Source organism: Emydura macquarii, unplaced genomic scaffold, assembly GCF_026122565.2.
Source record: "Emydura macquarii macquarii isolate MOO-44397 ecotype Brisbane River unplaced genomic scaffold, CSIRO-AGI_Emac_v2 contig_2422, whole genome shotgun sequence".
In the NCBI taxonomy this organism is placed as follows: domain Eukaryota; kingdom Metazoa; phylum Chordata; order Testudines; family Chelidae; genus Emydura; species Emydura macquarii.
The window spans coordinates 35,561,847-35,583,689 of NW_027132559.1; the positions used below are offsets into that span (position 1 = coordinate 35,561,847).

Below are 21,843 nucleotides of genomic sequence, written 5' to 3' on the forward strand. Positions count from 1 at the left end.
TCTCAGAATCTTAAATGATGGCAAGCTAACAAGCTATGAAAAAGATAGCATAGGACACTTGCATGAAGGAGCAGGGGATGGACATATTAATTAATTAAGCCTTGCAATGATCCCCGGTGAAGCTGTAAATAAGTATTGCTGCATTAGATCCATCTTATACGTATCAAAACAAACACAGAGCTTTGTGCAAGGTCAGACAAAGTCTGTAGCGGAGTCAAGAATAAAAAAAACAGACCTCGTGACTGCCAGTTCTGTACTTGAACCCTAAAACCAGGCTCCCTCTAATCTATGCCAGCTAGTATGAGTGCTGGATGGCTATTTACTGAGCAGAGAAAAAAAAAACTCTTAAACACAGCAAGAACTTCAAAACAATCAGAAATCAACTACTTTGTTAAAAAAGTAAAATATACTCTGTGTGTGTGTGTGTGTAATTTACAAATAAATTGTTTTTTTATTGTCTGAAATTCACAGTAAGCTACATGATGCTTATAGATCTTGCCTAGCAGCTGAGTTAAATCCCCTGTTTCTAGGCCATAATCTTTTATTAGTTGTGATAAAATAAGTGTTTTTTTAAAAAAGCACATCAGGATTATCTTTATTCTTCAGATTTACACATACCTGTGTTTTTGCATGTATATTTGATATACCAAAAATTGAACACAAAACCATCTATACATAATTTATAATACAAGAATTAATTTCCATGAATAAAATCCTCATCAGTTTGCAAATTTATTCAGAAGTCATTGTTTTAAATAAAGCAGCATTAAAATCCAATAAATGGGGATGAGGAGGAAGAGGAAAATAATGACCACAGAGCATTTGCATTCTGTCCTTCCCAAATATCGGTCATGCAACTTGAATCTTTGTTCTCAGGATAACTTGTAAAACCCATAAAATCTGAATTTACTTCACTTGTCTGAAATAATTCCACCAGAGTCTGCATTGGTGAGCTACATACATTTTTCTTTTCTTCGGTAGCAGATAACTCATCAGTTTGCTTTACACATAACTCCATATTCTGTTTCCAGTTTCCTCTTTTATTTCTTCTTAAAGAAAGTTTTACTTTTCTGTGCAGCTTTCCAGAAGGTGAACTGGGTTCACTATTGACAGCTAATTCATTAGTTGCTTTGTATGTAGCAAGACAATGTGGTAGCTTCTCAGTGTCCAGAACTATATGATTCTCTCTCTGTGGATCATTATCCACGCCAAAATTTAATTGTTTTTTGTTAAATGCTGAATTGGCATCTGTTTTCTTTAAATATTTTGCTGGTTGAACAAATGAATTATTTAGTTTTCGTTTTGGCTGTGATGCATTTTTGTCCTTTTCACTACTATCAGTGACTGGACCATGAGAATATAACTTTGTCTGCACTCCTTGTAAATTCTTTCTATTCAAATTTACTTCAGGTTCAAATACTTCATTACTGCAATGCCCATAAAATTCAGTTAAGTTCTCAACGTATATTTTGTCGTCTTTCTGAGGAAGTAGCTGTATGAAGTTTGGTGATAAAACAGTCTCATTTAGATTTACAGCAGAGGAGCCTTCTGTTTTATCATTTTCAGCATTACTTCTAAATTTACTTACTACTTTGGAAGGAAATGATGGCTGGCAAGAAAGAATAGAACATACAGGTTCAGAAATGGAGTTAAGTTTTTGTACCAAACTCTGGGATATTTTTGTATGTTGATGGTCTTGTTTCTGTGCCTGCATTGTAGTATCTTTCCAAGAATAACTCTTGAATGAAATATGTTGTCTTTTTAGTCGTTCTTTCAGCTCATCTGCTTTAGTTATGTTTCCAATAATAGGACTAAAATATCCCATACTACATTTTGTCCTAAAATTAAACAGTTTACAACATTAAAATGCAGAAGAAGGAAATATAAAGATATCAGATTACTTTAACAAAACAATCTGTTAAATGTATCTAGGCAAATAAGATTGACAAAACTATGTTTATTCTTATAACAAACTTATTTGCTGTAGTAAATGCTTTTATTTCCAAAGGATCAGAAGATACCATATACAAACTTTAATATATTCAGAATGATTTCTGTAGCCTCTTAAATGGTTTTTAAAATACCCAATGTAAACGGCTTTGGGTTTACCAAATTCACAAATGGTAATCAGCATATATAAAAATAATGACCATGTTAAGAAATGTGATGTAAAATGACTCTGCTCTTAAAGCACTTAAATATTGTGTAATTTTTCAGTTTCATCAGATTTAGCTTTTCACCCTTAATAAGGATTTCCAAAACACAAAAGGAACAAGGAAAGGAAAAACATTAATGGTTTGATCCTACTATTGTTGAAATCAATGTTTTGCCACTGACTTCAACTGGGAGAAGCCTGGTTTCCTCAAGTCATTCTTCTCTATTATATTTTTAGGAAGAACAGAAAAAAGGGAAGAGGGTTTGCACATCTCCTGAATCCTTGAGAAAACACAACAGAGCAATCTGTATTACTGCCACAGTTGTAATCAGTGAAGCCATGTGAGCTGGAGTCCTTTTATTTTAAAACTGTGTGCTATTGGACAAACATTTTCTGAAAGACACTCAGATTTGGAACTTATTCCAACTCTTGGTCTGAAAGTCTAATACACACTATACATCCTACCTCTTCAGTCAGACTTTGGCTAAGGGAGGTTGTGAGGGGAGCGACTTTGGGGATGGGGAGGAGCGGCTGGGCAGATGGAGAAGAGGATTTTGAGTGTTGATCTTTTTGGAGGGTTATTATGGGTTAGCTGCTGATTTTAGCTGTATTTTTCTACATATCTGTTGAAGAAAATAGAGTAACAGGTAGGTGCTTTTTTGTATAATTATAAATCTAAATAAAATACATAAATATGATGGATAAACTGTTAACAACCTTCATTATAATCTATGCTAACATGTACCACACTAACAGTTCTCTCTTTTCTCGAATACTTGGCAAATAAATCCTGTGAAGTAACACAGTTGAAGTATACCAGACATACTTTTTCTTTTAAAACCAGGTCTCTTGTGTGTAACATCAATAAGTTTCAGTGACCTATTTAAGACTGAAAACTATTAATTAGTTCTTTACCAGATAAATACTCCCAAAGCTACAATATCTTTAAATCTTTGGCTGGCTAACTCATTTACAGGAACTTTTAAAGTTAAAAAATGTGAATTACCTTTTCATTTTTTCTGCATCATCACTGTAATCCACAAAGTCATAAACAAACTTGGAAATTATATCATCCACAACTTGATAATGGGTGCTTTTTGCAAAGTTTCGGTGCTGTTCACTTTCAAGATGCTGAAATTTAAAAAATTCATGAGCGACATCTTGTACCGCAGACATCCACACAGAGATAAAATGCCTCCACTGAAAATAAAACTGGCTTTTTTCTGAAACAAGAAGTATACTGCTACAGGAAAATACTCCAATATTTAGTTTATACAGCAAACACAAACAGAGTTTAGCATTGCAAGAGGAGCAAGATGAAAATACAAGGTCATACGGATCCTAGACTCCTATTCTAGACCAGCAAAGTTTACAATTATGCAGAACAGCATCTTTGGAAAAAGCACATCCTTGATACTCTGTTTCTTACTATGAATTCTGCAGGTCAGTCTAGATATTAATATAACATTTGGTGCAAAGGCATTCATTCATCTCCCATCCTGGCAAAAATAACGTTGTTTCAAAATCACAATGTGCGTAAAAGGGCCATTCAAAGAGCAAGTATTGCTAAACTCTTATTGGCAGTGTTTCTAATACATAAATATAAGTAACCTTAGCTGCCCTTCATGTAGCCAGCAAGCCAGTGCTAGGTTCCACTAGAGAGAAGACTTCTGTTTTTTTTTTTTTTTTTTAAAAACTTTTGTTGATGCCACATTCTTAAGCACAGTATAAGTTGAGTGCACAGTCTCTATGTTACACTTACAATTTGCAGATCTTCATATTTCTTCATACAACATTCACAATACCCTTTCTTCTTCTTATCCTTTAGAGGAAGTTGAACTGGACTACCACAGTCTTTGTCGCTATTTGTTTTGTTTCTGTTAGCAAAAATGTTGTATGTAAAGAGTCAGTTATCTGTCCATATGAAGTTGGGCCTTAAACTCGGTAACTACAAAATGGTAAAAATGTTAAGAGAACCAAATATTTTAGAACATCCATCAAATCAGAATGAAAAAAGATTCATTTCAGAGGACAGAGTACTGTACTAGAAGTCAGGAAGCCTGGGTTCTATTCCAGGCTCTGGCACTGGCCTGCGTAGTACCTTGGACAAGTCACTTTGCTTCCCTGTGCCTCAGTTTCCCATTCTGTAAAGTGAGGAATGATACTTACCTCTCTTTGTAAAGCACTTTGAGATCTACTGAAGACTGCTATATAAGAGGTAGGTATTAACCAACAAACAACAAACAACAAAAACAGAGCTGATATATTTTATAGGCAAGTGAAACATATTAGAAGCACTAGAGTTATTTAAAAAACAGGAGCACATAATTTACAACTAGGAGATAAGCAGAACCAAGGGAACAATTAGAAAGTGTGAACTGAATTTTTATTTTATCCTATTATAGATCCACCACTGTGTGGCTCAGAACTATTGATGCAGAAATACTCAAAATATTTCCTACCATCACAAGTCACATCACATCTGTTCTAAGTGTCTGGATATTAATGAACAAAGTATCTAGCCTCCTTTTCTAGGCAAGCTAATCCACAAACCAGCAAAAAATCAGTCTCTTACTTCACCTGTCTCCTGTCAGCATTCTAGAGCCCTCTTGGTCAGATTTCAGGCCACAACAAGGTATATACAGCACTTATTTTGATGAATAACTGCCTCCTGGATGAAAGCAAGCCAAGCGCATCTCCAAGCATACTGCTGGATATATCCCTGTAGCCTGATTCTGTTGATCAAATACTACAACTGTCCTGCTTTCAAAAGGTTGAAGGTATGAAATGCCCTGATCTCTCATATTAAATCCAGAGGGTTGTTTTCAGCAACTGTTCTACCATTTTCAGAGCTCTCACCTGTGGAATCCCACAAAGCATAGTTCTCTACTCCACAGTCTTCAATAACTCTCTGAACTTGTTGGGAAGCAGGTGAGACAAAAATGCCATACCAGCAGTATGTCGATGGCACCCGGCCCCACATCTGCTTTACATCAAATGGGCAGTACCATCTCCCTGCCTAGCCAAAATCTGCATCTTCCTATTGACTCAGATTTGGCCACAATAATCCACACATGATCTCTAGACTTGATTTCAGCAACTCATTATAGGAAAGAATGAAACCACATGTCCCAAAAAAGCTCCAAATGGTACAAAACATAGAAGTACTTCTGCTTAGCACAACAGTAACTGCTTGCCACGAGTAACCTCAGAACTCTACTTTCTGCATTGATTCTCCACTGAATATAGAGTGCAATTCAATGTCTCTGTCCCAATGTTCCACTTCCACAGGACTGAATCTAGCTACCAAAGGTATTTTCTCTAAAATCTTGATCTTTTTACCATATCTATGTTCCAGTGGAACCATGAAATTGTCAATTAACTGGAGAAAGTTTGTGAATATGGGAAACAACTTTCATATGACCTGGACCAAGACTGTGGAAAAAACGGTTACCTAACCTTTCGTAACTGTTGTTCTTCGAGATGTGTTGCTCATGTCCCTTCCAAGCAGGTATGTGAGCGCTGCGTGCACAGTCACTGGAAGGTTTTTCCCCTAGCGGTACCCGCAGGTCAGTGCAGGCTGTGGAGTGGTGTCTCCATGGTGCTGTATATAGGGACTTGCTGACCAGCCGCCTCTCCAGTTCTTTCTTACTGATCGGCTCCAACAAGAGGGGAAGGCGGATGGGTCTTGGAATGGACATGAGCAACACATCTTGAAGAACAGCAGTTACAAAAGGCAGGTAACTGTTTTTTCTTCGAGTGCTTGCTCATGTTGATTCCAAGTAGGTGACTCCCAAGCAGACCATAGGAAGACGGGTCAGAGCTCACGAAATTGCTGACTGGAGCACTGCTCTGCCAAATGCTGCATCATCTCTGGCATGTTGGGTAATGGCATAATGTGATGTAAATGTGTTGATGGAAGACCACGTTGCAGCACTGCAGATCTCCTGCATGGGGATTTGTGCCAAAAATGCCGCTGAGGAAGCCTGCGCCCTTGTAGAATGTGTTGTCAGAGCCGGGGCTGGCACCTTGGCCAGGTCATAGCAGGTCCTGATATAGGAGGTAATCCATGACAAAATCCTCTGGGATGACACTGGGAGACCCTTCATCCTGTTTGCTACGGTGATGAAGAGCTGATTCGACTTACGAAAAGGTCTAGTTCGTTCTATATGGAAAGTCAATGCCTGTCTGACATCCAGGGAATGGAGACTGCGCTCCTTACAGGTGACATGTGGCTTTGGAAAGAACAGTGGTAAGATTTCCTGACGTGTGGAAACTACCTTGGGGAGGAAAGCCGGGTGGGGACGCAGCTGTACCTTATCTCTGTGGAACACTGTATATGGAGGGTCTGATGTTAACACTGAGTTCAGATACTCTCCTTGCTGAGGTAATTGCAACAAGGAAGGCTACCTTCCACAAGAGGTATAAGAGTGAGCATGTTGCTAAGGGCTCAAATGGAGGTCCCATTAGTTTGAGTACCAGATTAAGATCCTAAAATGAAATTGGGTGACGTACGGGGGGGGAGGGGGAGTGTAAAGCCTTTCTAAGCCCTTGAGGAAGCAGGACACCATAGGACTGGCAAATACAGAACGACTTTCTTCCTCCAGGTGGAAAGTGGAGATTGCTGCCGAATGCACCTTTACGGATGACACTGCTAGACCTAGCTGCTTCAAATGCAGCAGGTAGTCCAAAGTAAGAGGCAGTGAACTTTGCATCGGGGAAGTGCCCCTCTGTGTCGACCACACAGAGAATCTTTTCCATTTAGCTAAGTACGCTGCCCTGGTGGAAGGCTTACTACTACCAAGGAGGACCTCCTGTACTTGTTTTGAGCACTTCGCTTCCCTAGGATTCAGCCATGGAGCTTCCAAGCCAGGAGATGCAGTGACCCTAGGTTGGGGTGATGCAAATGGCTGTGGTTCTGTGTGATCAGGTACGGAACCAACAGCAGGGTGATCGGGATGTCTATAGATAGCTGAAGCAGCGTTGTGTACTAGTGTTGTCTGGGCCAGGCTGGGGTAATGAGTATGACCGAGGCCCTGTCTCTCCTGATTTTCAGGAGGACTTTGTGAATGAGAGGAAACGGTAGGAAAGCATAGTACAAGTGGTGAAACTCAGGGAAGGAGGAATGCATCTGCCAGTGTTCCTGGATTGTGTTTCAGTAGGAACAGAATTGGTGACATATCCTGTTGGACCACGTTGTGAAGAGGTCTACTTGGGGAAACGCTACCTTTGGAAAATGTTTCTCACAATGTCCAAACAGAGAGACCATGCGTAGGTGATGAAGGAGCAACTGAGATGGTCCAGCAGCTCGTTCTGGGAGCGTCTACCTGTGCTCTGGAGCGGCCCTTGACCAGCCAATCATCCAGATACGGATGCACTTGAACATAATGTCTCCTTAGAAAGGCAGCAACGACGGCCATACATTTGGTGAAAACTCTTGGCACTGCCAAGAGGCTGAAAGGGAGGACTGCAAATTGATGATGAGTGTGTCCTATCACAAACTTGAGAAATCTCCTGTGGGAAAGTATTATTGAAATAAGAAAATAGGTGTCTTTTAGGTTGTGGGCAGCATATTAGTCCCCGGATCCAGAGAGGGAATAATTGAGGCTACGGAGACCATGCGGAATTTTAGTTTTTTTATGACTCTGTTGAGATTCTGCAGATCGAGGATGGGTCTGAGCCCCACTTTTGCCTTTGGGATGAGGAAATATCTGGAGAAAAACCCCTATCCTCTTAGTTCCTGAGGAATCTTCTCTACTGCTCCGGCCCAGAGCAGTTGCTGCATCTCTTGTATAAGAAGTTGCTCATGAGAGGGGTCCCTGAAGAGGGACGGGGAAGGGGAGTGGGAGGGTGGGGCAGAATAAAACTGGAGCGAGTATCCCACTTCTACCGTGCGCAAAACCCATCTGTCCGATGTTATTTGGGCCCAAGCACGGTAGAAAAAAGATAAACAGTTTTGGAAAGGGGGACCAGGATCCAATAACTGTCCTGGAGTATTCCCCTTGGGCACACCCTCAACAATTTTGCTTTGGCCCTGGCAGCTGTTTGCCTGAGCCTCTGCCAGGGTTGTATGGTTGGGGCATTCTATCCCTTTCTGGAAAAATCCTGCCTTGGTTGAGATGGGTAGAACCTCTGGCTGGACTGCAGCTTACAATGCTTCCTCTGAGTGGAAGGCATATGGAGCCCCAAAGATTTTAAAGTTGCCCTGGAGTCCTTGAAGCTGTGAAGCTTGGAGTCTGTTTGCTCCAAAAACAGCCCCGCAGGGCAGGTCTTGGATGGTGGACTGAACCTCTGGCAGGAAGACTGACACCTGCAGCCAGGAGCTTCTTCTCATAGCAATGAAGTCCTGAAGCCATAGTCCTTGTTGCAGAGTCCACTGCATCTAACGTGGCTTGTAGCCATGTTCTGGCAATTGCTTTGCCCTCTTCCACCATGGCCCCAAACTCTGTCCTGGAGTCAGTCAGAAGAAGATCTTTAAACTTCAGCATCACTTCCCACAAATTGAAGCTGTACCTGCTGAGAATAGCCTGCTGGTTGGTGATACGCAGCTGAAGATCGCCAGTGGAATACATCTTCCTCCCGAATAGATCCAGTCTTTTGAGCTCCTTTGACCTGGGTGTTGGGCTCTGCCAGTCCTGCCTCTCCTTCTCATTCACTGCAGATATCCAGCAAACTGGGTTGTGGATGAGTAAAAAAGGTACTCATAACCCTTGGCTGGAGGAAAATACCTTCTCTCTATCCCCTTGGCTGTGGGGGGGAAGAGATGCTAGGGTTTGCCTCAGTGCCAAGGTCCTCCTCAGTACCGTGCCCCACGCTGGCTGCCACCGATGGCTCTGCCCCGCTTCATGTGCCGACCTCGGTGCTGCGTGGCAAGATTCTATGCTCCAGGGTGCAGTCCGCTTGGCTCTCTGAAGCAACTGAGTAGGGACCTCTAAGTTATGACCCTGGAGCCTGATGATACCCCAGAACGGCCATTGCTGGGGCATCTGCTACTGCATAGGCCACGGTTCCCATGAGGGGCCTGTCCCTTCTCCTCTCTACAGTGACGCCTTCCCGATCTATGCCTACTCTGCTTAGAGACATAGGATTCTGCCTCCGAGTCCAATGATTGGGACTTTGACTGCAAAGACCATGGTGGTGCCGAGCTAGATGGGAACATAGATTGGTGACAGGGTGCGGATGACTGGTGCAGAGGCGCAGACAACCAGTGCCAAGGCAAGACTGATTCGTGCCGAGGCGAGATGGATCGGTGCCTGGGCAAGAGCGAGCTGCACCACATCATTGCGGACTTGCCTCTAGACAGCACAGCAACCTGCAGTGCCAGAGATCTTAGGTCCTATGTCCTCTAAACTGAGACAGGGGACTGTTGAGCCATCATGGCAATCAGGTCCCTTGCCACCTTGAATGTGTCCAGTGTGGAGGGGAGATCCAACTCTTCCACCTTGCTCTCTTTTGCCGGGGATTCCATGTGTGGCGGACTCACGGGTGCCCTCTGCGGAGCTGAAGTGGACGTCCCCGGAAACCCCGGCACCGGGGACATGATGAATCAGCGTCTTTTCCTATAGATCTCACCGTGGGTGAGCGTCCTCTATCAGACCTCTACTTTTTGCCGGGCACTGGCAAATGAGAATGGTGCTGTTCTGGCTTCTGTGCCAACGAGTGTCGATGACGGCATTCCTTCAGCGCCGAGCTCTTCTTTGGTGTCGCTGAGTCTTTGACGGATGCCGGAGCACTGCACACCTATGTGCTAGGTGCCAGGTCTGGAAGTTGTGGTAGGAGAGCTGCCTCCATGAGTATCTGCTTGAGGCAGACACTCCTCTTCTTTCTGCTCCTCAAGCGGAAACCCTTGCAGATCCTGCAGCGATCTATGTGGTGCGACTCCCTAAACGCTTTAAGTTTGAGTCGTGTGAATCGTCTTTCGGCATAGGCTTATGCACAGGGCTTGAAGCCTTGGCCCGAGGCATGCCCCGGTAGCCTGGGGAAGGCAGTCCCAAAAATGGGGGAACCCCCTTAACTAACTCTTAACACTTATCTATAAAACTGCTTAAACTAGAGAACCACTAATTCTAACTACGTCTAACTATTTACAGGAACCACATAAAACGACACGGGAAGAATTCTTGCAGAAGCAAGACAACTGAAGCTCCAACAACCGTCATGGTGGTAAGAAGGAACTGGAGAGGCGGCAGGTCAGCAGGGCCCTATATACAGCACCATAGAGGCGCCACTCCAGGGAGCGCCTGCACTGACCCAACAGGTACCACTAGGGGAAAAACCTTCCAGCGACTGTGCACGTGGAACGCACACACCTGTTTGAAATTGACATGAGCAAGCACTTGAAGAAGAACTCAATTTTTGAAGAAAGAAGAATGAGCACAGGCCTCACTGCATTCAGAACTAAGTGTTCTGACAACTTTCCCTCAACTAATTTTTCTCTTCCAGATTTAAAAAAAATCAAACACCCAACCCATCAAACTATTTCTCCTTTATTCTGGGAAGGGAGATAAATAATTAAATTAGAAATAACCATCTATTAGGAACGCAGATGGGACATGGGCCAAATAAATAGTGCTGCACCAGTGCAGCACATAGTGAAGACGCCATCAACACAATGGGAGACCTTCTCCTGTCGGCATAGATACTTCACCTCACCAACAGGCGGTAGTTATGTTGATGGGAGAAGCTCTCCTGTTGACATAGCACTGTCTACACTGGCAGTGAGGTCAGTATAACTACAGCATTCAGGGGTGTGGATTTTCTACATTCCTGAGTGATGTAGCTATACAGATGTAAGTTCCAAGTGTAGACCAAGTCACAATTAGGTAGAAGAGCATAATTCCTGAGATTTTTAACTACCAGAGAATGCCTCCCTCGCACATCCCAATTCCAGACAAAATAAATAAATCAAAGAGGGTGCCTTCCAACCACCTCTATACTCTTAGTGCTAACTTAGTTGATAGGAGCACTACCAGAAATCCCTACAATGCCCTGAAAGTTTCTGCTGTGTTGCATGTGCCTCATTTATTCACAAAGCCATATGCACTGCAATCAAAGCAGATAGGAGGCAAGAGTCTGACCACTGCAGCATAAACAAAGAACCACTAGCAGTGTACCACTGAGAGTACTGTAAAGGACTGGGGCAGTGCAGAAACTATTACTTATTAAAATAATAAATATAACTGTCAATTTAGGTGATTTTTGACTGTGCTCTAAATTTTACAACAGGTAGGAACAGGTGCACTCAATAAATTTCAGCTCAAAAGGACAAAGTGAGAAAGTTATGAGAAACAGAAAAAAGAGCTTTAGAATGAAGTTGCCATCTCAACCCACTATCTTTAGAATTCACTACATCAATACTGTAAACATCAATTTTAGAAGCCAATGCCCTAAAGCAGTTCCAAAGGACTAAATGACTGGTTGGAAGAAGTTCAGGGTCAGAAGTAGAGCCCGATACTTCAGAAATCATCCCATTAGACACTTAATTAGATAAAAATCCCTCATGTAATTTGCCAAAAAGCGTAACTTTGAACAACAGTACTCAAAGTGCACCATGAGCACCAAATATAGCACATGACTACTTAAGTGCAGGGTAAGAACAAAGCTGATCAATTGCATATTCTTACTGCCTGTGTACTCATACAGTACACATTCACCAATTACCCTTAAGGAAGATACAAGTTCAAGCAACATTAGGGTACAGAACGTTTTTTGTTATTTAGAGAAAATTCATTTTACATGTAAATTAAATACATCCTTCATCATCTAGTTTAGGCACCATGACTTAGATGATAGTTTAAAAAAAAAAAAAAACTTAGTTAATCTTTAGCTTTTTACTAACAAGTTAAAATTAACAGCCCTGGAGCCAAGATAATTAATTTTTTCCTGTACTTACTGAAGGGCATCTAGGAGGAGGATAGAGGTAAGGTATCAGCAGTGGAAAGGAGGAAAGAGAAGAAGTGTGTCACAGCCTGAACTGACCCACAGTAATATGTTTATGGTGCCTGCATCTGTACATCCAAAAAAGGACATAAAGAAAGGATAAAGGAGGTAGAGAGAGAGACTGACAAAATTACCAGTACAGTTAATTCAACAAATGAGACACTGGTATTGGTATAGTGTCCCATGTAAACTAAAATTAAGAGGGTCCATTTCTTAGCGACTGAAGCAGGAATTTCCATTCTTCCCCCTAAAACTATGTTTTCAACAAACCTTGGTTTAGACTGAGTTTGCTTTTGGCCACTAGCATTTTTCTTATCTACATCAAATGGACTATAAGGTTTTGGAGCAGAATAGTTGAGAACAGGAAAGCTGGATAACTGCAGATAAAATGGTCTGTAACGGCTGTAATAGACAAGAAAATAATTGTATTAGAATGATCAAACCTGAAATACAGAAGATTAAACATCTATTTAGATCAAATTAACTACATTTGTATTCAGAATCAAAAAAGCATTCTTTCTTGTAGCTCATATACATATAATTTAGTATTGCCTACCATGAATATCAAGCAGTTGCTATCAGACAAGAGTATAAAACATTTTCTTTCTTCCTTCCCTCCCTCTAACTTGCTGCTTTTTTCAAATCATAAGATTTGCTGACAGTGCCTATAGCTGTATTACGCAGACTATCACATTGATGGATTTTGTCCCTTTTCTGCATGCAACCTGGAAGCTGGCTAGAATAGAGTGCAAAGCTAAGAACTGCTCAGGTAAGTAGTGTGTCCATGCTCCTGAAGAGCAGAGATAGCACTTCCTAACATAAACCCATCAATTTTATATCTTTTGCAGTTTTATTAACTAGAAAAAAATCAACTCCAAGGAAGGAGAAATGTGAGTGAACATGTACGTATGCAAAATACTTTAAAAAACTGAAGGGAATTACAGCTGCACAGATCTGTACCCATGAAGCTAATGAATCTAGAAAGGTTGCCTAATCTACAAGTACATTCAAATATGTTTAAAATAAAGGAGTACTGAAGTTCTGCATTAAATAGCTGTCTGGCTGAAATTCTAATATTTGGCTTTAACTCAATTTTCCTACTTTATGAAAAGCCAAAGGAAGAAAGCCATCACCCTCCCCCACTCAGCTATCTGCAGCATGCCCAGTTCAGCTGCTTGGTCTCCCGTTCTCTTTATGAGCAGTTATTTGTAAATTATGTAAACACCCAGAAGCGTATTAGGTACTTTACACAAAGGTAAGGTCAGTGCCCCAAAAACAGCAGTCTAAACAACAAATCTATGCCAATTTGTCCTTTTCCTTTCCTCTTCTATTCAGGTTCTTCTGCTGCATCTAATAACCTTGTCTATTTGCCAATCCATGGCATGTTTATATACCTAATTCATGTCAAAAACCTCCTGTCACTAGTGCCAAATCCCTACCATAACTATGCTGGGAACCTTCTGATGCACACTATAAAATTATGAGGGTTCAGAAAAATTCTTCAGAATTCAGATGTGTGACTGCCCACTGATCCTGAAGTTAGCAAGGACCAGTATAAAATGAAAGCTAATAATGAACTGAGATGAGAAATAAATTATGGCACAATTACATTTATGTTTTCAGACTTGACTAAGCTCACATTTTCTTGTTGAGAACTAGGTATATGCCAACAGGTCTTTGCACCAGAGGGATGAGGCAAGTGCAGCACAAAGATCCAGGAATATGGCCTACTGCATCAGAAAGTTCTGCACCTATTTCTCATTATCCCAAACCTGTATTATGATGCGATCCCACCACTGAGTGCTCATCTCTCAAGCCCAGAAGCACCATTCACCAGGTGGAGTTGCTCCATGAATGCCAGCAGCAACTTGATATTTTTATTCTGCGTCCATCATCATCCTTGAATATTTCCTCTTCCTCAACATACTGGCAGTTATAGTAATACTCACTGAAGTTCCACAAATACAAAAGAATTGTGCATCTTCTATTAGCAAGTTAGAATTGTGCTGAGCTGTGCAGGGTCCAGGCTTCTGCCAGAGAGATGGTGAAGACTGAAAAGGGCATGCAGGATTTTGAACATTTTAAAAACACGCAAAAATTATGGGATGATAAAAGTGGCATTGGGGGAACTTGATCCTTAGTTTCCAGAAATCCCTGGACAAAATTGCTAGTATTCAAAAAAGCACAGTGAAAATGCCCCACAAGGCATTGAGCTGGATGGTGGCACAGGATAATGGGATATCTACTAGGGGTAAACCTCATTTACCATTGATGCAACCACTTGGGGTGAGGATGCGTGGTGACGATGCAAACAGCCAGGTTTGCAAAAAGCCGAGCAAAAAGAAAAATTGGTGAAGGTAAGGTGACGTAACTTATATTGAGCAAACTTTGTAGTGTAGATACAGCCTGTAATGCATTATCACTAGTTCAGTGAATAAAACGTGTGTCTCCAATCAAAGACTTTGGGTTCTCCAGGAGGTTGATTATATTGCAACAGCATCTTCTCTGAAGTCAGCAAGTCTAAGGAGCAGTAATCCAATCAGTTGTCCAGAAAGACTATCACGTGTTTTCAGATGATACAGTTTGTTCAGCATATTAGGGATTAAAACAACAAGTCCTCCCATCCATAAATAGCACTTACCAGCTTCTGTCTTCCACCTTCACAAATGGATTTTTCAGTCGACCTGCTTAGCAGAAAAAAAATAAAAAATAAAAATATTTTTCCTCACCCAACAATAAATGTATACTGGCATTTGACTAGGCAGACATCCAGCTGATTTTTTTTTTTAAATCTGTGCACAAACTCATCATTACCATGAAATATTTTTGTACATTTTTCTCAAGCCAACTAAATTAAGAGTATGCCAAAGATGCTCCCTCAGACAAATAATGCAAGAAAACAAGACAACAAAGAAACCTCTACAGGTGTCAAAATACTTACTTTTTGATTTCTGACTACCACATCGTTTCCCCTAGTTAAAAGAAAAAAAAAAATTGAATATTGTTTCTATTTAACCTCAGCATTTAGTGGCAGATTTCTAAAGCTGAGTGTGCATATTTGTGTGAAATCATGATTAACAGATGTGAAAATTAGGTAAATGAATATTCTGAAAATCTGTCTTGTCTATTTCCTAAAGAAATATTGCAGCTTTGCAAAATTCTGCTCAACAAGAGTAATTTTTTTAAACAAGTGAATAAAATTTCAGTCTGTTTTTCCTAATAACCATGATGGTAAAGACTCGTGTGAAAATTGGCTGATCGATATTCATGGTATTTTTGCAATACTGTTATATTATAAAATGGAGATAACAGGTAAAAATGCTGTTAAAAATTGTAGGAGGCAACATTATTGGTTACATAACATTTATGGCTCCCTGCATAAAAATGTTACTAATTTTAATTTATGTGATTAAAAGTGAGTTGTAGTTATTCCATGTCATTTTAGCAAATTAAGTCTGTAGTACAGGAAATATTTTCAAATTCCAAAATATTAAGTCCTTACCTCTATTAGTTAAAAGCCAAATACTCACATTCCCTAACCCCAAACATCCTCAAGTTATAGCTCTAATTAAAACTGCCTGGAGTGTGGCAAGATACAAAATGTAGTGTTGAGTCAGTATTACTGAAAAAAATCAGGCCATTACAAGACCTGGAAAGGAAAATTGATACACATGAGATTCTGGAAAGGCTTGCAAGTGGCTCCAAAAAGTTAATTTATATTGAATTCCAGGGCAGCATATACAGTATTGTCTGCTATTTACATACTACAGATCAGGTGGACTGGTCATCCATAAAAATTCACTGCCTTAATTAAAAACATAAAGCTATCAGACAAACAATAGTAGCCTAAATAGAGCTGTGCCCAGGCACATCATAAACCAGGACCTGGAGGGACCAATAAAAAGTTACGTGCTGGTTCCACACCACACTTGGGAGTAGCCTGAAGACATCATACTCCAGTGAAAAGATTGAGAATCAGGAAATTTTTGCTGTGTGATCCAGACAAGTCACACTCTATAGGCCAAAATTTTCTATGAAGGGTCTTCACTTTGATCTGAATTGCTGGCATATCTGGTCCTCAAGCCCACTTACCAGCTCTGGAAATATCACCCAAGTGATCCTGGGATCCTTCAGTTGCAAAGAAGTAGAGAATCTTACACATGAATAACAAGAAAAAGAGGGCCATGGTTGGGATAACCTTAAGGCATGATGATACCATGGTTTTCTGGCTTATGGGGCCCTTAGTAAACAGAGTAAGTTAGAGCAGTCCCCAGTCTACTCTCGTTTGGTATGGAGGGAATGGCCCTTTCAGAAAGTTCACTGCTACTGGCTCACCTTTTCAAAGTGGAGATTTAGAAAGACTAAGGATATTATTAAAGAGATTAAGAATATTAGAAATGTATCTTAAAAATGATGCTTGCCAAACATATAGCAAGCATTTCCCTTCTGATTTTTAAACTGATTTTTTTTTTTTTAATTACTGAGGGCCCACAAGACATACTAGTGATCAGAAAATTAATACATAAACTCATGAGTAAGAATTTATTTAAATAAAACCAACCAACATCTTGGAAGGAAATATTTAACTTGCCTACATTTGTCATTGCTAATAATTATTTCATTAAGTTAGAAAAGCCTCACCACATCTTTGATTGAAGTGCTTGCTTTCTTGATCAGGTAGAGCTCCTTTTTCTTTTGCTCAAGATAATTTTTTATATCTTTCAAAAAAGAAGATAATTTATATTTAGCCAACCTGCTTTTTTTGTATGCTTGAAGTTATCTGCTGTTTTTAATATTTTTGAAAAAGAACAAATCTTGTTAGCGATTTAATTAAAATGAATTGTACAAGTTTTGACTTAAAATTTATAAAACAAATATATTTACCATCAACATGCAGTATTTTCACTCCCCAACTCAAGGCATTGGATAGTATACTACCCGAAGGGATTAATTCCTGCAAACAGTAAGCTTTATTAATATTTAATAAAAGCAACACATTTAAAGGTTTGATGTAAAACAAGACATAAGAAAAACTGAGGTCAAGACATGGTCTTTTCCTGCATAGCCTCCTGCCAAAATAGAAGGATGACTTTCACTTGCCGCAACATTTTTCACAATCTTCATGTCTCAGCATCTTTCCATCCAGAAGATATTTGACTTCCATAAAAACAATGTTGCTCACATTGCTATATGATTAGATCAACTCGGAACCCTGAAGCTGCTGAATGTATTTATACATCTAATTTTGATTTCATATACATATCTCAAATTCTATAGGTGTATTAACTACAGGAAATGCACAGACGTTGATAAAACATCAAGTATTAGTCAAACTTTAAAAACAGATCTTTTCTCTCCTTTCCCAATTTTCCAGGAAATAAATGGAAAAACTAGCGTGTCTTGCAACAAGTCCCGAAGGTACGGTGTGCTGGTGAGAAGCAGCACAGCACATCTGGCTGCACTTTCCATCAGGGTGTTTTCCCTTAGATCACTACTACTCCACTTCTGCTGATGTTCATTACTGTTCAGAATAATGAGAGTAATATTCTTTACTAAATCCAAATCTGTGGACTGCTTGGCTTACCTGTTCTTTGATAGCTTTTTCAACTAAAGATTTTCCTCTACTCATACGTACCTAAATTAAAAGAGAAACATGGTTTATTATATGCAACACATTTAGCTCATTTCAGACAGTGAAAAACATGGTGAGTTATCTTTTTATGTTGAAAATTGCTTTTTGTACAAATTGAAGTTAAAGGTTGTGTGTCAAATACCTCTATTAAACCAACAAAATATGGTATATTATAGCCATCATGTGTTAATCTGCATTATTTAACATGCTACCAATTTTCATAAATTTTCATTCAATCAGATGCTGAAAATCAGCACCCTTTTGTAGAGTGCTGAAGGGATCTATGTAGCTGAAAGCTCAGTATTTTCACTGTTATTAGTTTGCAATATTGAAAGTACTTCCTTGAGTGTTACTTGCAATATGTTTCTGAGGAACAGAATTTTGGTACAGTTCCATTTTAACAGCCTGGATGAAATTCTAGAGAAGGCAGTGCCATATTAGCCCTGTAGTGGCAAGGATTGATATCACTTTACGAACGCCCATATATTTCAGTTTCCAAACTTTCTTAGTCACCTCCAAGCAGGAGGAACACATAGCAAAGGATTAACCTGATTCTAAAGGTCAAATATTATTTATAAAATACTGAATTTATTAATGTTTTCATGGCCACAGTTGCTTAGTGTTAGGATGGTGAAAAGTTGTTGATTTCTGGTATTTTTCCAGTGTTTATTTTGGGACTATTGATTAAAGAAAATAACTAACAAATACTGAAAACACAACGATATGGTTAAGTCATTGTTACACAAGTTTTAAGGTCCTCTATTAGAGCCAGCAAAATTTAATATAGTCTTTGCCTAAACTTCTGGTACTGCTTACTGCAAAGACAGATTTTACAATGTGTATCAATGTGTGGCTGCCCAGGAAAGGGTATGCTCCAATAGTTAATCATTGAAATTCAGCTATGGGCATAAGACATTTCAAATACCTATTAAAAGCTAAACACAGAGAAAAAGTGTTCCCTCAGGCAGCTGTCAAATGGCCAACTCTGCCACTCCTTTTTTTCCAGAGCTTTATTTTCCAGAGCTTTTCATGTTAGAATCCTCCTTAGCTGTCAAGTCCCACACCTACCCTGAGCTCTCCCATTACAAGCCCACCTCCTACACTCCTCCTGTATAACCACATTTCTTAGCCCTGGTCTACACTTACCTGGAAATTCGGTGGCAGTCGATGGGAGTTAACGCAAACTATGTAGCTTGCGTTAACTCCCGTCGACTGCTGTGCTTCCCTTCTGAGCGCCATCTTCACTGCACTGTACCAACGGGAACTGTGTTCCTCCTATGCCACTTGAGGAGGTGGATTAGCAGCGTCGACTTCCTGATCGATCGAGCGGGTCTACACTGACCACTCGATCGATCCAGAAAGATTGATCTGACAGCAGCAAAGTAGACATACCCTTAGTAATTAACAGAGACTCAGCCCTGGTCTACACTTACCTGGAGATTCGGCGGCAGTCGACGGGAGTTATGCAAACTACGCAGAGTAGCTTGCGTAACTCACGTCGACTGCTCCACTTCCCTTCTGCACGCTGTCTATACTGTGTTGTGCCGTTCCCATCGACGCAGCGCTACGCTACTTGATGGGGTGGTTTACCAGCGTCGATTTCCTGATCGATTGAGCGGGTCTACACTGACTGCTCAATCGATCCACAAAGATCAATCTGACGGCGGCAAATTTGCCGCCGTCAGTATAGACATGGCCTTAAGAAGGTAGGGATTCTGGATAATCTTTTATACACACAAGATTAAGTGGTCCCACCTACACCAAATGACCATATTAGAAAATACTGAAGCCTAGTTTGTGTATCTTAACTAGAGCCGGGTGAACTTTTCTGGACTAATAGTTTATTTATTGAAAAATGCAGTTTCAGTTGATCTGAAACTATTTGTGAATTTGATATGAATTTCCCAAATACTTACAGCCAAAAACAAAACAAGGCATTGGAGCAGGGATTTGAACTTGGGTCTCCCACCACACAGGCAAGTGCCCGAACCACCAGCTTAGAGATTCATTCTCACTGTCCCAATGACCATTCAAGTACTTTATCCAAAGTGGAATAACTCCAACAGGAGACAATGAGAAAGACCCACTGCACCCTACCATATAGCCCTGCGGTTATAGCACTCTCCTGCAACATGAGAGACCCAAGTTCAAACCCCTTTTCCACCTCAGGTGGGTGGAACTGAAGCCAGGTCTTTCCCATCCCAGGTAAGTGCACTAACCACTGGACTAAACATTAGGAGGTAGGCACCTCCATATTGTTAATCTAGACCTTAATTTCATTTGCTTATATGTGAAAATGTGCCCAGAAACAAAATGGTTCATTTTGGGTCAAACAAAACATTTTGTACAATTTGAAATAAAATTGTTGTCAATTTTTTCAATTCAGTGACGTTTTCTGGAATTTTTAGGATTTGGTTTGTTAATTTCTTTTTCACATATTTCACAACTAACTGCCTGTAACCAGAAAACTCAGTTTTTCACCCATCTCTAGTCATAAACTTATTCCTAAACAGGGGTCAGACATGGTATGCCCACATAGTTTCTAATTATGTCACATGTGGACACAAGACTTGCTCAGTCAAATCAGTACAAATCAGTGCAGATTCAGGTGCTCAGGGAAAAAGCCTGGGGACTATTAAAGTCATTGTGTAGCAAAAAAACCAGATGACCACTGAATACAGGCTTACAATATTTGATTTGTGCATGTCTTAATCCTAGATACCAATACAGCTACAAAAATCTTCTGTATCCTACCATTGATAAGATAGTGAAAGAGGGTTGATTGTATTACACAAATTCTTTCCACTAGCAAAATCACATCGAATGAGGTTAAAAAGACTCTACATATATACCTGTAATTCCTGGGTTTCTAAAGAATTTGGCAATGGCAAATGCCATTGCAGGTGCTGTTCACATTAGGGATCAAATTGTGTCCTGAACCATTTTAAATTACCCTGTTTTAAAGTTGCTAATGATATCACTGTTTAAACATAGTTTGGCCATCCTATGCTAGAAAAGTTTCCAAAAAATTGGTTTAAAAGTGGTTGGCTTCAGAATGGAAAAGTGCTTGAACTGTATTTTTGAGACATACATGCTAGCTTAGGCAGGTTAAGCCATATTTAACTAAAAGTTAGTTTTAAGCTGGTTCAGATGTTCATTATGGTGAACCAATTCAGTTTCAGCCCCATGGTTTACAGAGCCTTTAGAAAACAAAATAAGCGAAGACTGCATGAGCAGGTGTGATAAGATGTACTTGATTTGCAAAATTTTTGCCAAGAAACTTACTGTATCCACCATCTTAAATGAATTTCCATCATGTCGATCTTTTCTGCTACTGGGATGAGGTGAACTATTTCCTCCGTTATGTGCAGAGCCTGGGCTTGGGACTGGAGAAATCTGTCCAAGAGCCTGAGCAAATTTTGCTTCCTTTTTAGTAGAAATTAGATAGCTGATATCCTTGCTAAGAAATCCCTCTACTCTCTAAATTTAAAAGAAAAAAGGGAATAATTATCACAATCATATGTTCTTTGATTTATTTACACCAACCAAGCAGCAATAAAATATCCTTACATTTCTTAACTGCAGTTTAGAAAATGCTGCTTTGACAATAGTGAAATCATGGTATTTTCTAAACACTGAAGACAATAATTACAGGTGGAGTGGGTAGCACTGTCAATAATTAAGGTTGATGATCCTCCCCATTATAAAACACTGTTTTCAGTTGCTTATAACTTTACCAAACTTTAACCATTCAGGTTGAAAATTTACTAAACTGTTTGTTTCAGGCTGAACTTTTAAAGAAAAATTCAGCTAACATTACTCAGCAAGTTCGAAAATACGTTTTGCCCATGCAACCTTTTCTTTGAGTACTTCTAGTGCCCCCTTGCTTTGGAGCAGGGACTTGAAATTTAGCCGGGGTGCCTTGTGTGTCTGGTATGTGCATTTTACCATCCCCATGAAAATCTGCCCAAATTAGCTAAATTCTAAGCCTTTGAAAAAAATCATAGTTCACACACACTCAGTAGAAACTTAGCAGAACTTTGGCGCTAAATTCCCTGAAGATTCTGTCCACAATAAGCATACTGTAGAGCCCAGTGCTGCAGGGGGCTGGAATAGG

The 21,843-nt window shown here is 40.1% G+C and overlaps 1 protein-coding gene across 4 annotated transcripts in view; it reads right to left on the reverse strand.

The window, feature by feature from the left end:
• Positions 1-418: 418 nt before the first annotated feature.
• DBF4 (DBF4-CDC7 kinase regulatory subunit) overlaps positions 419-21,843 on the reverse strand; it is a 35,542-nt gene continuing 14,117 nt past the window's right edge. For 2 of the 4 annotated variants that reach the window (XM_067562253.1, XM_067562251.1), the window contains exons 4-13: positions 21,012-21,206; positions 17,679-17,729; positions 16,979-17,048; positions 16,736-16,812; positions 15,036-15,066; positions 14,736-14,781; positions 12,365-12,496; positions 3,918-4,032; positions 3,162-3,286; positions 419-1,838 (exon numbers count right to left, since the gene is read on the reverse strand). In XM_067562253.1, the coding sequence (XP_067418354.1) occupies positions 767-1,838; positions 3,162-3,286; positions 3,918-4,032; positions 12,365-12,496; positions 14,736-14,781; positions 15,036-15,066; positions 16,736-16,812; positions 16,979-17,048; positions 17,679-17,729; positions 21,012-21,206 (1,914 nt within the window). In that variant the 3' untranslated portion in view covers positions 419-766. Of the gene's footprint in view, positions 1,839-2,625; positions 2,779-3,161; positions 3,287-3,917; positions 4,033-12,364; positions 12,497-14,735; positions 14,782-15,035; positions 15,067-16,735; positions 16,813-16,978; positions 17,049-17,678; positions 17,730-21,011; positions 21,207-21,843 lie in introns of those variants that run through there. The other 2 variants (XM_067562252.1, XM_067562254.1) reach the window with 2 other exon arrangements.